The sequence below is a fragment of the Leucopleurus acutus genome (genome assembly GCF_964270905.1).
Source record: "Leucopleurus acutus genome assembly, chromosome: 10".
NCBI lineage: Eukaryota > Metazoa > Chordata > Mammalia > Artiodactyla > Delphinidae > Leucopleurus > Leucopleurus acutus.
This window is the reverse complement of record NC_139153.1, coordinates 97,597,356-97,613,256: the sequence shown is the minus strand read 5'-3', so window position 1 is coordinate 97,613,256 and position 15,901 is coordinate 97,597,356. Positions and strand designations below refer to the sequence as shown.

Genomic DNA, 15,901 nt, shown 5'->3' with positions numbered 1-15,901 from the left:
GCTATATGCATACATATATCCCCATATCCCCTCCCTCTTGCGTCTCCCTCCCACCCTCCCTATCCCATCCCTCTAGGTGGTCACAAAGCACGGAGCTGATCTCCCTGTGCTATGCGGCTGCTTCCCGCTAGCTACCTATTTTACAGTTGGTAGTGTATATAGGTCCATGCCACTCTCTCACTTCATCCCAGCTTACCCTTCCCACCCTGTGAGGTTTTGAAGATTAGTATTGATACATGATGTCTTAAAGAGATTACCGTAACTGTTAGGTCACACACTGGGATTTGTTGAGTGTTCCCGTCTTGAGTGTTTTATCTCCTCCCTATGCCAGCTGTACCAGACAGGACAGATGTGGAGAACGGATGACTGTTGGCTACCCAGGCAATTGCTGTAGGGCAAACTGAAAAGGGTTGGCCCTTGCTAAGAGGGTAGAAGAAATGCTTTTCCATACATGTCAACTATCTGACTTCAGAGCCTCTGCTGGTAGTCTTTATGCATAAATAATACCATAATGAACACCTTCATGTACAGATTTTCACATTGAAAAAGTTATTTCCTTAGCTTATTGTGAAACTAGTGGCTTAAAGGGCCAGAGGGAATTGGTGATTATAGTGGCTTCTCCTACTTTTCTAAATTGATTTTCCAGAGTTTTGCCCATTTCCTGCACCACCATGAAGTTGTGAGAAAACCTCTTTCAATACACTGACACCAGCGTTGACTTTTGACATTTAAAACCAAAATTCTTGCTTATTTAACAAGCTAAGAAGTATGCATCTGAGCTTAAATAATAAGCAGGTGCTGGGATTTGTTACCACATATATGTATCCCAAATGGGGACCACGCTGTGTAAGAACAATAAGGAGAAACTCAAGTCAGTACAAATAAAACTTGCGTTTCAAAGAAACACATTCGTTTATTCAACAAATGCAGTTATTTGTCCAGTAAAGGCTAAGCCCCAAGAAAACATTCCTGCTTACTCTGTAAACACTATCTCAAATCTTTTGTTTAAATAAGTCTCTGAAGAGCAAATGAGAGAATTGGATTTTATAGTTTAAAATGTTTTCTCTGATACGATTAGTGTCCTTTTTGCCCCGTCCTAAAAATAAGGCAAAATAGATGCTTCCTAGGATACTTGTGGTTTGAGGTAGACGTCTACCCACATACCCCATAACTACCCTCCTGACAAACAATCATAATTATAAGAGCAACAATAATAACACAATCACCTAGTCCAGTATTTTAAAAATATATAGTATATATATAATATGTATCGTGGGATATAGTAGTATATCCCATTAGTGGATCATTTCAGTAGGTTTTTGTTTTTGGTTTTTTTTGGCTGCATTGGGTCTTCGTTGCTGCGCGCGGGCTTTCTCTAGTTGTGGCGAGCAGGGGCTACTCTTCGTTGCGGTGCTCGGGCTTCTCATTGCGGTGGCTTCCCTTGTTGTGGAGCACGGGGTCTAGAGAGCAGGCTCAGTAGTTGTGGCACACAGGCTCAGTAGTTGTGGCACACGGGCTTAGTTGCTCCGCGGCATGTGGGATCTTCCCAGACCAGGGCTCGAACCCTTGTCCCCTGTGTTGACAGGTGGATTCTTAACCACTGTGCCACCAGGGAAGCCCCATAGTAGATGTTTTTACGGGAGTGAAAGGAGCAACTGGACGTTGGCACAAGTAATGGGATCAGTAGCTTTGGGGTTTCCATGTATGTTTTAACCTAAGACAGATTGAACTGCTTACTGAATAGTGGTCACACTGTATATTCAGGCGGTTCAATCTTTCACTTGCCATTATCTGCTCAAAATAATAAGCAAGGGATACCTACGAAGTATTCGAATAGAGTTGTCACCAGAGTCTTGCTGAGTGTTTGATCTCTCCCTAAACTAGTTGTGCAAGGCAGGACAGATGTGGAGAATTGATGATTGGTGGCCACCTAGGCAGTTGCTGTAGGGCAAACTGAAATGGGATGGCCCTTGCTAAGAGGGTAAAGAAATATTTTTCAATACTGAGAAGTAGGACGTTATTATACCTTCAAGTATGGTGGCCTACTGGGAAGCCAAGGTGGTAACCAGGCCTGTCTGGTCCACACACAGCTAAGCGGTCCTCACCATCAGCACCAAAGCCTAAGGTGGTGGCACATCCCTTGTGCGCCACACTCGTCCATTCCTTTAAGGTCGATCAGTATCTCCGAATGCTGGGCCAAATGCTGTGGAGTCAAAGGCACTGTGACAACTGGCCCTCCACTCAACTCAGCTTTTCCCAGCAACAGGTGGGCTGATTGTCTTCAAGGAGGTGATCTCGAGGTTCAAATGCATAACAGTTGACCCTTGAACAATGCAGAGGTCGGGGGGCAGACTCCCGAAAATCCGAATATGACTTATAGCTGGCCCTCTGTATCCAAGTTTCCTGTGTGTCTGAGTGTCCTCTGTATCTGAGGTTCCCCTGTATCCAAGGTTACTCTGAATCCAAGGTTCTGCATCCATGGATTCAACCAACCTCCTATTGCAGAAGACTGTAGTATTTACTACTGAAGAAAATCCGCACGTGAATGGACCCTCGCAGTTCAAACCCGTGTTGTTCAGGGGTCAGCTGTATTCTTAGCAGAGGGCACTAGGATGTAAGTACCAGCTTCCTTCATAAGAGCAGAATTTGAGTGAGAATAGGAGGATGAGAAGCTACCTGGAAACTTGATGAAGGCTGAGGGGAGGACTTCCAGGAAAGGAGGAAATGAAGCTGAGTCCTTGGCAGTGTCGACTGTAGCCCAGGCTTCATTGTGCACAGGAATCTTCTGGGGACCTTGTGAAGATGCTGATTCTGGTGCAGGAGGTCTGGGCGGGGCCCGAGATGCTACATTTCTAACAAACTTCCAGGTGATATTGAAGCTCTCAGTCCAAGAACCACATTTCAGAAGCAAGGGTCTATTCCCATTCCTGCCGGATATGGCTGTGCCTCACGGGCTCTTTGCAAAAAAAACAAAAAGCAACAACACAAAAAACCAAAGTAGAATTCAACATTGTCTGTGTTTGTCCCTCTCCCTACTTCTGCTCTTACAAATGTAATTTTTAAAGCACAACATGAATAGTATTTAAACAAACATGTTTGAGATTTATCATCAAATAGAAAGTATAGAAGTTGAGGTTTGTAATTTTATTAGCAGAAGGTTAATAGGTGTTATGCGTGGGGGGTTTTTTTGTTTGTTTTTTTTCTTGGCCACGCCATGCAGCTTGTGGGATCTTAGTTCCCGGACCAGGGATTGAACCTGGGCCCTCAGCAGCAGAAGCACAAGAGTCCTAACCACTGGACCACTGGGGAACTCCCTATGTGTTTATTTTAAAGACAACAGTCATTAATTATAAATGTCATGGTCTTATCTCTAGAATAATGGAATGTGTTTCAGAATAAGAGTTTGTGATGATCAATATTAATGAGAATGAAAGGGAAGAAAAATATTTTGTCCTTTTAAAAATGCAATCCTTTAGAAGAGGTTAAGGGACCTTTTGTCATGGCAATGTTTTATTCATACTTTTCTGCTATAGTTATTTAATCAAAACAGACACAAAAATCACATCAGCTAATCTTGCTGACATGAGTCAATATACCAGATTATCTCTTTGCTTTCCAAACTGCCCTCTCCCCACCCCCTAACTTAACCAAGGCGAGTTTTATTCTAAATTCTTTAAAAATGTGTCCTAAGAACAAAATAAAGAAGCTTCTTTTTGGATAGGCAAGCAGTAAAGTAACTTTTAAAGTATTAAATGCAAACTAAAACAATAGGAAGAAATATTGCTTAATAAAGAGTGTTTTTCTTGAGTACTCCACATTTATAAACAAACTTTTCAAGTTTGGCAGCAAGAAAAGAATCCTGCCTGATAGAGAGCCCTTGGGGGTGATGACTCATACCATTTTCAGAAAAGGCTGTGCAAAATTTAATTTTAGCTGGGAGACCTTAGTACGATACTTGATTTAAATCCTCGTATATTATTATGTGACATGAGGGCAAAAGAACAGGGCTTTTTTTCTGTCTGAAAATGCACGTTTTCATGAGTGTTTTTAAAGAGGAAAAAAAAATTTATAACTAAGTTTTATTGGAGTATGGTTGCTTTACCATGTTGTGTCAGCCTCCACCGCACAACAGAATGTATCAGCCATACGCATACAGATATCCCCTCCCTTTTGGACTTCCTTTCCATTTAGGTTACCACAGTGCACTCGGTGAGTTCCCTGTGCTATACAGCATGTTCCCATCAGTGGTCCATTTTATACATAATAACAACAATGTATGTGTGTCAATCCCAGTCTCCCAATTCCTCCCAACATAGTAACAACAATGTATGTGTGTCAATCCCAGTCTCCCAATTCCTCCCAAGCCACCCCTTTCCCCCTTGGCATCCATACCTTTGTTCTTAACAAATTTTTTTTTTTTTTGGCTGCGTTGGGTCTTCATTGCTGTGCCTGGGCTTTTTTCCCGCAGCGAGCTGGGGCTTCTCTTCGTTGCGGTGTGCGGGCTTCTCATTGCGGTGGCTTCTCTTGTTGCAGAGCATGAGCTCTAGGTGCACGGGCTTCAGTTCAGTAGTTGTGGCTCGTGGGCTCCAGAGCGCAGGCTCAGTAGTTGTGGCACACGGGCTTAGTTGCTCTGTGGCATGTGGCATCTTCCTGGACCAGGGCTCGAACCTTTGTCCCCTGCACTGGCAGGCGGATCCTTAACCACTGCGCCACCAGGGAAGTCCTACTGTATGTGATTAAATGGACCCTTCAATCTCTGTGACCCATCCAAAATTTATTGAAATGGAGAAGGTTATTGGAGATAGCACAGTGTTTCTCAAATTGGGAAATTTTGCACCACCAGGGGACATTCGGCAATATCTGAAGATATTTTTGATTGTCACAACTGGGGGGATATGTATTACTGGCATCAGGTGGGTGGAGTCCAGAGATGCTGCTAAACATCACACAGTGCAAAGGAAGATTCTACAACAGGGAGTTGTCCAGCTTACATTGTCAATAGTGCCAACGTGGAAAAGCCCTGGTTTAGCAGAATGGCAGCCTAATGCCCTCCTCTCCCTTTTAAAGGCCTTTTACAGTTCAAAGTTGAGTTAAATATTGATTGGTAATGCATCAGCAGGTATTGGTCAGCAACTTTTGGTCAAAAGAACAACTGAAAGAAATAGAGAAGATGGGTAGATCAGTGCACACCAGTCTAGGAAAAACTCAAAGCTCAAAACCCATTGCTTGGGCTTGCCTGGTGGCGCAGTGGTTGAGAATCCACCTGGCAATGCAGGGGACACGGGTTCGCGCCCTGGTCCGGGAAGATCCCACATGTCGCACAGCAACTAAGCCTGTGCGCCACAACTACTGAGCCTGTGCTCTAGAGCCCGCGAGCCACAGCTACTGAGCCCACGTGCTGCAACTGCTGAGCCCGCGTGCCTAGAGCCTGTGTTCCGCAACAAGAGAAGCCACTGCAATGAGAAGCCTGCACACCGCAGTGAAGAGTAGCTCCTGCTCGCTGCAACTAGAGAAAGCCCGTGCACAGCAACGAAGGCCCAACACAACCAAAAAAAAAAAAAAACCATTGCCTGGGGGCTCATCATCTTTACTGGATGATCAGGAATTGTGTCTGTCACTTACACTATCCCTTACTGCCCAGCACAGTGGTTGGCAACACCAAATGCTCAACAAGAACTTCAGCATATAAAAAAGATATTGTGTTAAAAGATTGCTTGAGTTCCATATGTCTAATATTGCAAACTCCATATAGGAGCGACCCTGGAATCTCTCTCACTTATTAGCACTAAAGACATCAAGTGGCCTGTTTTCTGAGCTTTCACTTTAAGATAAATGTTATCTGGGAAGTCCTAATATTTTTTGATAATAGCACTATTTACAATAGCCAAGACATGGAAGCAACCTAAATGTTCATTGACAGAGGAATGGAGAAAGAAGACTTGCTTGGTAAATATATACAATGGAATATTACTTAGCCATAAAAAAGAATGAAATAATGCCATTTCCAGCAACATGAGTGGAGTTAGAGATTATCATACTAAGTGAAGTAAGTCAGGCAGAGAAATACAGATATCATATGATATCACTTATATGTGGAATCTAATTTTAAAAATGATACAAATGAACTTATTTACAAAACAAACAGACTCACAGATCTCAAAATTAAACTTATGGTTACCAAAGGGGAAACATGGGGGGAAGTGATAAATTAGGAGACTGGGATTAACATACACACACTACTATATATTAAATAGATAACTAATAAGGAGCTACTGTATATCACAGGGAATTCTACTCAATATTCTGTAATAACCTATATGGGAAAAGAATCTGAAAAAGAATGGAAATACATATCTGATTCACTTTGCTGTACACTTGAAACTAACACAACATTGTAAATCAACTATACTCCAATAAAATTTTTTAAAGTAAATTTATTTTTAAAAAATAATATTTATTATTATTATTATTTTTTTTTTTTGGCTGCATTGGGTCTTCTTTGCTGCACGCCGGCTTTCTCTAGTTGTGGCAAGCAGGGGCTACTCTTCGTTGCCGTGCGCGGGCTTCTCATTGCGGTGGCTTCTCTTGCGGAGCACGGGTTCTAGGTGTACATGCTTCAGTAGTTGTGGCATGGGGGCTCAGTAGTTGTGGCGCACGAGCTTAGTTGCTCTGTGGAATGTGGGATCTTCCCGGGCCAGGTCTCAAACCCGTGTCTCCTGCATTGGCAGGTGGATTCTTAACCACTGAACCACCAGGGAAGTCCCTTAAAAAGTAAATTTAGTTAAAAGGCATTGAGACCAAAAATCTCCAGCTTCTTCATCTGCATTATGTTTTCATGCAATGGCATTTCTTGCAGGCTTGGGCACAAATTATGAAAAAAACCAATGGATTGTTTTTACTGGTGGCAAGTCTAGATCCATAACTACCAACTATTCGCACCATAAGCCTGTGGGGTTTTGTACCAATGATGAAAAATCTGAAACGAAAGAGAATATACTGGGAGAAAATAAACATGACTTGGAAGCTTAACTGATGAAATTGACACCTTTCTTTCTTGGTTCTCATTTCTGCTTTTCTTCTTTATCAACATTGCAGGTGTTCCTGGCTCCATGCCAAACGCATCGTGGGCCGGGAACCTCAGAGCTGTAAAGTGGTTTGACATGGAAGATAAACACGGAGGCTGCCACGGTGAGGCATTCATTTGAAACTGTGAGGCCACACTGCTTGTTGGTATTGGCATGAAGGTTGTGGAATACAGGGGTTCTCACAGAGAGCCCTGCTGGTTCATTTAGACCAATCTGTGAATTATTAAACAGAGTAGCAAGAGGCTTCAAGACACAGTCCTTGAAAAGTAAATCTAAGTGTCGTAAAGACATTCTCCAGCTTATAATTTCCTAGGGAGATGTAGAGGTGGGTTCAAATTGTAACGGTGCTTTCTTCTTGCAAGTTTCTGCCTTTTCCTTATTATTCATTCCTCTTTCTGCTCCTTTGGGCGTGCAGCGGTTACGAGGAGACAGTGGTCAGGAAGAGAAGTGACGTCATGTTCTTACCACTGACTCCCATCCCTCGTGTCTGCCTCTGCTCCCCCTACAGACAGGTTTCCAGGTGGCTTGGAGGTGTTTGCTGCAGCTCTGGCATGATGGCAGGTGACAGCAACAAGAGAGGTTTCCCCTCCAAGTGGATAAGAACTAGAAAACAAGTAGTTTTCATTTCTACAGAACCTTGTAAAGAAGGCTTTTCATCAGTCCTGGTGTATATTCGAACTCTTGCCTGGTACATGGTGGGCATGTGTATTTGTTGACTAGGACTAACATAACAAAGTACCATAGACTTGAGTGTTTTCAACCACAGAAATTTGTTTCCTCGCGGTCCTGGAGGCTGGAAGTCCGAGATCAATGTGTCAGCAGGTTTGGTTTCTTCTGAGGCCTCTCTCTTTGACTTGTAGATGACCGTCTTCTCCCTGTGTGCTCACATGACCTACCCTCTGTGTGTGTCTGTGTCCTAATCTCTTCTTATAAGGACACCAGTCATATTGGATTAGGGCTCATTCACATGACCTCATTTTAACTTAATTACTTCTTTAAAGGCCCTACATCTAACACAGTTACAGTCTGAGGTGCTGGAAGGTTAGGACTTCAACATATGAATCTGGGGGAAATACAATTCAGCCCAAAAGAACAGGCAATAAATATATATACAGTGAATAAGTGATTGAGCGAACGGATGAGTGAGTGAATAGGAAGGTTTGCCCCGTTCTCCCTGTGGTAACGAAGTTTGGCCTCCTCTCCTCTTCCACTCAGTCTATGGCTCTATCCTCAGCCCATCTTATCTACACCTAACATTTCAGATGAGAACATCCAAACTGCTGCTTCTCTACATCTCTCCATTACACTCACCCTCTTTCCGGTGTCTGTCTCTCGGGGGTCCTCTTCCATTATGGATGACAGCAGCCTCGTGTCACTGCACACTCTATTCTTAAGCATAGTCACATCTTTACCTCAGTCAGCCCACATGTTCCCCAGAGGACAGCTCATTGCCACCTGCCTGCATTGTCATCGTGGCCTGCCCTCCTAGTGGGGGGAGGGGGATGGAGAGGAGGGTACTTTGCTCTTTGATCTCCTTAGAAAGTGGACCATATCCATCAGTCAGGGTCCCAATATTTGGGATAGGCTGCCTTCTCCACTTCCTTCTATAACCCCTATCACCTTCCCTTTAGAACCATCCTCTGATCTGGTCATCCTCTGATCTGCTTCTCCACCTCTTCTCCAGCTGTGACACTTGAGGACTCCAACATCCACGGCAAGGACCCATGTGATGTGATTACATTACAGCTCTAGCCCCCCCCCCAAAGCTCCTGTCCACTGTGTTTCAGCCACACACGCAACCCCCCCAAGGAGAGCTTTACCTTCAGTCTCCTTGTCAGCACCTGTATCCAGGACCTACCTCAGTAGAGAAGGTGTAGACAAGTCAGGTTTGCATTTTTATAGGGACCTTTACTGATCACATGACAGGTAGGGGCCATGAAGATAGCCCCTAGCCAGGAACCTACACAGGGTACGATGTTTGGGTAGCCCACGCCCCTCTCAAACAAATGTCTCGTTTTTTTCTTCTCTTAGTATCTGTTATGCCATCTGAAAGCCTTACAGCGTTCATAGCATAAAAAATGTTTGTCCCCAGACCACTATACAGGGAAAAGAAAAAGACATAGTCCAGAGGAAATAGAACATTTTGCTAAACCAGCAAGTCAGTAATACAATCTGGACCTTCTCCCCTTGGCTGTGAGTAATAGGATTTGTTCCAAACCTGTGAGTGTACCCACTTTACAAACTCTCTTAGCATTTCAAATCACAGAGTACCATTCTAGACCTATGGTCTTTAACTTGGAGCTCCCATCTCTGATTACTACCTGTTTGTCACCCTACTAGTTTCCTTCACCAACTTACATAGTATATATTTTACTGCCTTTCTCCCCAGAACAGAATAGGAGCTCCAACGGGGCTGGGATTTTTGACCGATTTGTTCATTGCTGTATCCCCACATCTCAAATATGTTGTTGTTGTTTTAAATGTGTTTGCTTTTTTAAAATTGGAATTTCCAGAGGTTCGACTTTCCTCCTTCTACCAGTTTCTTTCTGAGGACCCCTCGTCCAGCCTGTGTACTGTGTCAGCTGTTGTGTGCTGTTCTTGCTAGCATTTTAGGTTCCCTTGCTGTTTGATCCTACAAGGCTGATTCCTGCACGTTATCATTCCTGTCATCTGCTTTTTGCCATTTGTGGTTCCTGAAGCAGGACATTGTTGAAGAATGTCACAGAACTGCCCTAAATTCACCCACTGTCTACCTTCAGTTAGACCCTCTGGCTGCCTACTTATTCTTTTATTTACGTCATTATTGTCCTGGTACTCTTCCCGGGGTACACCTTTTGAGCTTTTCTGCCCACCTCTAAGCTCCCAATCTTATGTTAAAACAGCCTTTCTGGGCTTCCCTGGTGGCGCAGTGGTTGAGAGTCCGCCTGCCGATGCAGGGGACACGGGTTCGTGCCCCGGTCCGGGAGGATCCCACATGCCGCGGAGCGGCTGGGCCCGTGAGCCATGGCCACTGAGCCTGCGCGTCTGGATCCTGTGCTCCGCGATGGGAGAGGCCACAGCAGTGAGAGGCCCGCGTACTGCAAAAAAAAACAAAAACAAAAAAAACAGTTTCTACTCTCAAAAGGTGATCAGTTCAACTTTAGGAAGAACTTTGAAGATATTTGATTAAAATCTCCTTATCAATTCCTTTGTCATGTCATCCCTTTCCGCCATCTTAGAACATTTTGGACCCATTCTCTCATTGTTGCTTCCTGTTTCAAGAGGAAAAGTTACCTATCCTCACAACCAAGGTCAGCATCTGGTCTCAGTTGTGTGTGGATCCCCCTCAATTATCCCATTGCTCTCTTGCATTCTCAGTGTCTCCCTCTCTGCTGTTTCTTTTCCTAAGCAAAGGTGTACTTACTGCCTCTATCCTGACGAGCAAGCTGTCTAGGCACCCTCTGCTTGATCCAGCCTGGAATCTTCTCTCCTGTTCACTGCCATTTCTTAAGCATGGGCGTGCTGCCCGTCTACCGAGTTCTTCCCAGCCACTACCCGGTTATTCTTTAACTTCCTTAAACTCCGGCTTTTTTCTCCAGTGATTTTCTCTGTCTACTGAACTTCCTTCCAGCCACATTGAGTTAATCACCAAGTCCTGTCAGTCCTTCTGCGCTCTGCCTCTAATAGCCTTCTTTTCCCACTCATGGCAACCATTAACTTTGAACAGATTTGCTCTCTGGTTTACACAATTACTGTAGTCTCTTGACTGGTTCCTAATGTACCCTGCAAAGCTCTGCAAAATTAATCTTGCTAAAATCTATTTCATCATTTGATTCTTCTATTCAAAAAAGTTCTTCAGGGACTTCCCTGGTGGCACAGTGGTTAAGAATCCACCTGCCAGTGCAGGGGACACAGGTTCGAGCCCTGGTCCAGGAAGATCCCACATGCTGCGGAGCACCTAGGCCCGTGCACCGCAACTACTGAACCTGAACTCTAGAGCCCGCGAGCCACAACTACTGAAGCCCGCGTGCAACAACTACTGAAGCCTGTGCTCCTGGAACCCGTGCTCCACAACAAGAGAAGCCACCGCAATGAGAAGCCTGCGCACCACAACGAAGAGGAGCCCCTGCTCGCCACAACTAGGGAAAGCCCGTGTGCAGCAATGAAGGCCCAACGCAGCCAAAAATAAATTTAAAAAAATACACAACTTCTCGAGCCCTTTCATAAGAAAGGGATAAAAAGGCCCAACCCCTTTATGGGATAAAAGAGGCCCAACTTTCATCTATTTTAAGTCAGTCAACCATAATAGTTCTACCATATGCAAAGAAATGCTGGAAAGAGTACCAACTTCCTTGTTTTTAACCTGTTCCCCAACAAACTCTATTCTAGCAGAAAATTCTCATCTCTACATTTTCCAGAGGCATTTTCCCACCTGATGCTTTCCCATCCATCCCCCTGATGCTTCCCAATTCTACCCACCTGTGAACTCTCCACTCATCCTTCTCTATCCTTTTATTCAACAACTATTCATTTAACACCTAATATTTACCAGGCACTGTTCCAGATGCTGGGGACACAGAAGTGAACACAATGGTCTCAAATTCTAGCTCTTCAGGAGCTTATATTCTAGTCTGGGGAGAAGGACAATAAACAAACAAACACGTTTGGTAATAAGTGTCAAAAGGAAAATGAATCAGGAAAGAAGGGAAGGAGGTCAGAGACAGCCTCATATGAGAAGATGACCTTGACCTTGAAGCCGAGCCCTGGCTGGCGCCAGAGGGAGCCTTGAGGCTGTCTGGTAGCAGGACGTGGTACAGGGGAGAAAGCGCAAACACGGATGGATGCCTGGGGGTGCTTGGGACCAGCAAGGGGGCCAGTGTGGCTGATGTGAATGTGGAAGGGTTTTTGTTTTGTTTTTTTAAACATCTTTATTGGAGTATAATTGCTTTACAATGGTGTGTTAGTTTCTGCTGTATAACAAAGTAAATCAGTTATACATATACATATGTTCCCATATCTCTTCCCTCTTGTGTCTCCCTCCCTCCCACTCTCCCTATCCCACCCCTGTGGGTGGTCACAAAGCACCGAGCTGGGAAGGGTTATTAAAGGTTATAACTGAATGAGTAAGTGGTGGGAGGTGAGTCCAGGAGAGTCTGAGGAGTCTTGAATGCCATTGGTAGGAATTTGGCTTTTACTGCAAGTGAGATGAAAAGCCATTAGAGGGTGTTGAGCAGCAGAGACATCTTCTGCTTACATTTAAAACAATCACTCTGGCTGTTGTGCTGGGAATGTACTAACAGGCAAAAATGGAGGCGCTGGAAACCAGTTATTGTAACAATTCAGACAGGAAGATGGAGGCAGCTTGGACTAGGATGCAGGTAGTGGAGGTGGTGAAAAGTAGTCAAATTCTGTTAGTATTTTGAAGGTTGAGCTGACAGGATTGCTACCAGATTGGATGTGGGGTGTGAAATAAAGGGGGAGGAGTGCCCAGGGCACTGAAGAATAGACTTGCTGTGGATTGTGATGGGGAAGACTTGGAGAGGATTAAGGACTTGAGACCTGACCTACGGATGAGGTTTATTACTCACCTAAGAGGAGAGATAAAGCAGGCACTTGGCTAGACCAGGCTGGAGCTCAGAGAAGAGACCTGACCAATACAGCCCATCAAGACTTCTCCCATCTCTACACTTCTAGAGCTTCTCATCCATGAAATCCAAAGTTCATGATACGGTCCACGAACGGCCTTGTGATGCCTGGTGTGTTACTTCTTTGTATTATTTAACTCTCATTTTCTTCAAATGCATGTTTGTACCTCTTTCTCCCCGTAGAAAGTTTAACGTCCTCGTGGGCTGGGCCAGCACAACGCTGTTTCATCACAATCCTGTAGCCCTTGACACAGTGCTAGCCACGCAGCAGTTAGGCAGTAACCCTACCACTTTGCAAGCTCACTACCCCTGACTCAAAAACAAGCCTGTTTTCACTGTTTCTTGTTCCCTTCCTTTACAGGCCACTACGTCCATGGCATTTGTATCTATGGAAACGGAGACTTAAAGTGGTTGATTAATTCGTCAAGCCTCTTTGCTAACAAGTTTGAGCTCACTACGTACCCCCTTACTGTGGAATGCCTAGAGCTGAGGCTCAGAGAAAGAACCCTAAATCAGAGTGAAATTGCAATACAGCCCAGCTGGTATTTTTGATCTACTGCTACTCACGACTGAAGGAAAACCGCAGCTGGAAAGGAGAGCTTTCCTTTGTGAGAAAAACTTAGCCTGGGTTACATGAACAGTCTCAGGGCCAAGGTTATGGCTTCAGGACCTGACTACATTATTACACGTTAAAATATTCTCTGGACACCGTGAAATATGCTGTCAGGGTGGTTGTGCAGAGTGATGCTGGCGCTTTGGCCACTCTGCCGGTTTCTTGAGGCTCGTCTCTGCATCAGGCTAATGTTCTGATCAGTGATAAATAACTGTCCTCAGATTTGCATCTGATCTTCATCGTATATAAATGTTCTAATGAAAAGGAGAATTGTGGATAATACTATTTAGGAGAAAAAGAACTGGGTTTCTTTGAAGAAGGAATCATTTATAACAGATCTCTAGCCACACATTGATGGATCTCCCCTGCTCTTTGCTTACCTGCATGTAGGCATAGAAATCGCTTTTTGGGTAACTGACCAATCTCCTTTACAACTTGAGCTCCTAGAACTGAGAACTAGATCTTGTTCCTGAGTTTCAACAGTAGCATTTTCAAGTTTCCTGTGTCTAAAGTTCTGGATAGAATTTAAAGCCATTCACAGGAGACAGAATTGGAGACAGCAGTCGCTGCCTGCCTCTTCAGTAAAAGGCCCCCGGGGGGAATCCGTTTCTTGAATATTTGTCGGAATGTGCTCTGATCCCTCTTTCTTGTTTTCCATTGAGAACATGGAAAAGTTCTTGAAGCATGAAGAATTTCTAGAAGAGAGGTGCTATTGCATGGGTTTAGCCTCAAGCCTTGAATATCTCAGAGTAAATCACTTTCCTTTATTGCCACTACTCTCCACCCCGACCAAAGTGATCTTATCTGCAAAGTGGAGACCAAATTCTGTCCCGTGAGCCTTTAAGGAGTCCATAGTGTGCTCTGGGTAGCTTTGCAATGCCTGGGGGTCATAGGAGTGCCTGGATTTTTAAAAGCTTTCAAATGTGTGTGAGCCTTTTGGTCACTTCGTCCCATTCATGTATCCAATTCATTCATTCAGCATCTGGTCAATAAGTATTTCTTGAGTGTTTATTATACACCAGACACGTGCAGAGACAAGGAGGAGAAGTAAGTCAGAAGCTTTTTCACTCCAAAAGTCCTGGCAATAACGTCCACGTTGGAAAGGCTGCTCTAGAGAATCTCACAGGGTGGTTGTATTTTAACACCTTCATGTGCGGGGTTGTAGACTGTGATACCAGGCCCAGGATATCAGAAATTACAAAGTGAGGTCTAAATCAGAGATTATTCCCGAGAGAGAAGGGAAGGAGGAGACGGAAGCCACAGCCGGTTGTGTCCTGTAGGTGTTCTGCTTGCCCCTTTACGTCTCATGGCCTTCACATCTCACAGTGCTCTCGGGAAGCTCTCATGATCTGTCTGAGAATCGGGATTCTCTTATTGGTCTCCTCTGTTCATTTCCTGAGGTGGAACATTTAGAGAAGGTGAAGTAAAGCCATATTTAGCATCCCAGAATGGTCTCAGTGTTAATATTGAGAAAACGTCCTGTCACGTCAGAAAAATGTGAAGTCTACTCGTATATTCCATCCAGTTCCTTGATATTTATTTATTCTAATGAACAACAGTAACTACAATTAATGATACATTTAATCCACGCAACGTTATTTTTTTCTGTAGTTGTGCCTGTTGAATGTTAATCACATTTAATGACTTCTAGTGACTTTGAAGTAAAGCCTTCTTTTTTCCTGTTACCGAAAAAAAAAAAGATGGAACTGTATTGGTTGATGAAGAGTCCAGGGGTAGGGAACACACCCAGAGCTAAAGGCAGAATCTGAAGATACCTTTTTTTTTCAACTAATTTACATGACACCACTTGAGAAGAAGGGTTGCTTTACACTGGATCTTTCTCTTGTAGAACAAGAAATCTTTTGGAATAGAAGATGTTTACATGTCCGTTGTTGGTCATTTCTTCTATGTCTAAAGTACTTTAATATTGGAAGAGTGTAGTGTTTGGACTAGTGGATTTCTGCTAGCCCTTGGAGGTGCCCTGAAAACTTTGTTTTCGATGATGTTCCGTGTTGTTTTCTTGGAAATAAATTAATATATTGTTTTCCACCTTTGGGGCTATTGTGCATTTTTATTTGATTGGCATCTGAAGATAATTCTCCTAACATTTTCTAAAAAATACAAATAAATACATTCATACATACGCACATACTTGTCTAAAAATGCCCATCCACTGAAAAATAATTAAGCTTTTCCTCTGTGGAGTGTTGGGGAGAATAATTGGGAATGATAGAGAAGAGAATATAATGGAAGATCAGTTTCATTTAAATTGGGTACAACCATTTTAAAATCTGAGGAAGGAAGAAGTTAGCCTTCTACTCTTGCCTCCTTTATTTATTTTTTAAAAATCAAGGTACAATTTAGGAAAAAGACGTTAATATTATCATAATTATTCGATTGTCAAATGCCAACGTTTTTGAGCAGCCTTTCAGTGCTAAATCTGGCTAAACAAATTTTGCCTCTAACAGACACATGGAAAATGACAGAAATACTGAGGAAAATAACTCATTTAAACAACATCTGATGCACCATTTTTTTAATGCAAAATGTTTAAAAACTGAAGTGAAAAACTTTTCAAA

General features: G+C 43.5%; 1 protein-coding gene across 3 annotated transcripts in view; it reads left to right on the top strand.

Annotated features, from left to right (window-relative positions):
- The window catches only part of GCNT2 (glucosaminyl (N-acetyl) transferase 2 (I blood group)), a 79,811-nt gene extending 64,306 nt beyond the window's left edge, over nt 1-15,505 (top strand). For all 3 annotated transcript variants that reach the window (XM_082848036.1, XM_082848037.1, XM_082848035.1), the window contains exons 2-3: nt 7,096-7,188; nt 13,071-15,505. In XM_082848036.1, the coding sequence (XP_082704162.1) occupies nt 7,096-7,188; nt 13,071-13,261 (284 nt within the window). In that variant the 3' untranslated portion in view covers nt 13,262-15,505. The remainder of the gene's footprint in view (nt 1-7,095; nt 7,189-13,070) is intronic.
- Nucleotides 15,506-15,901: the final 396 nt, after the last annotated feature.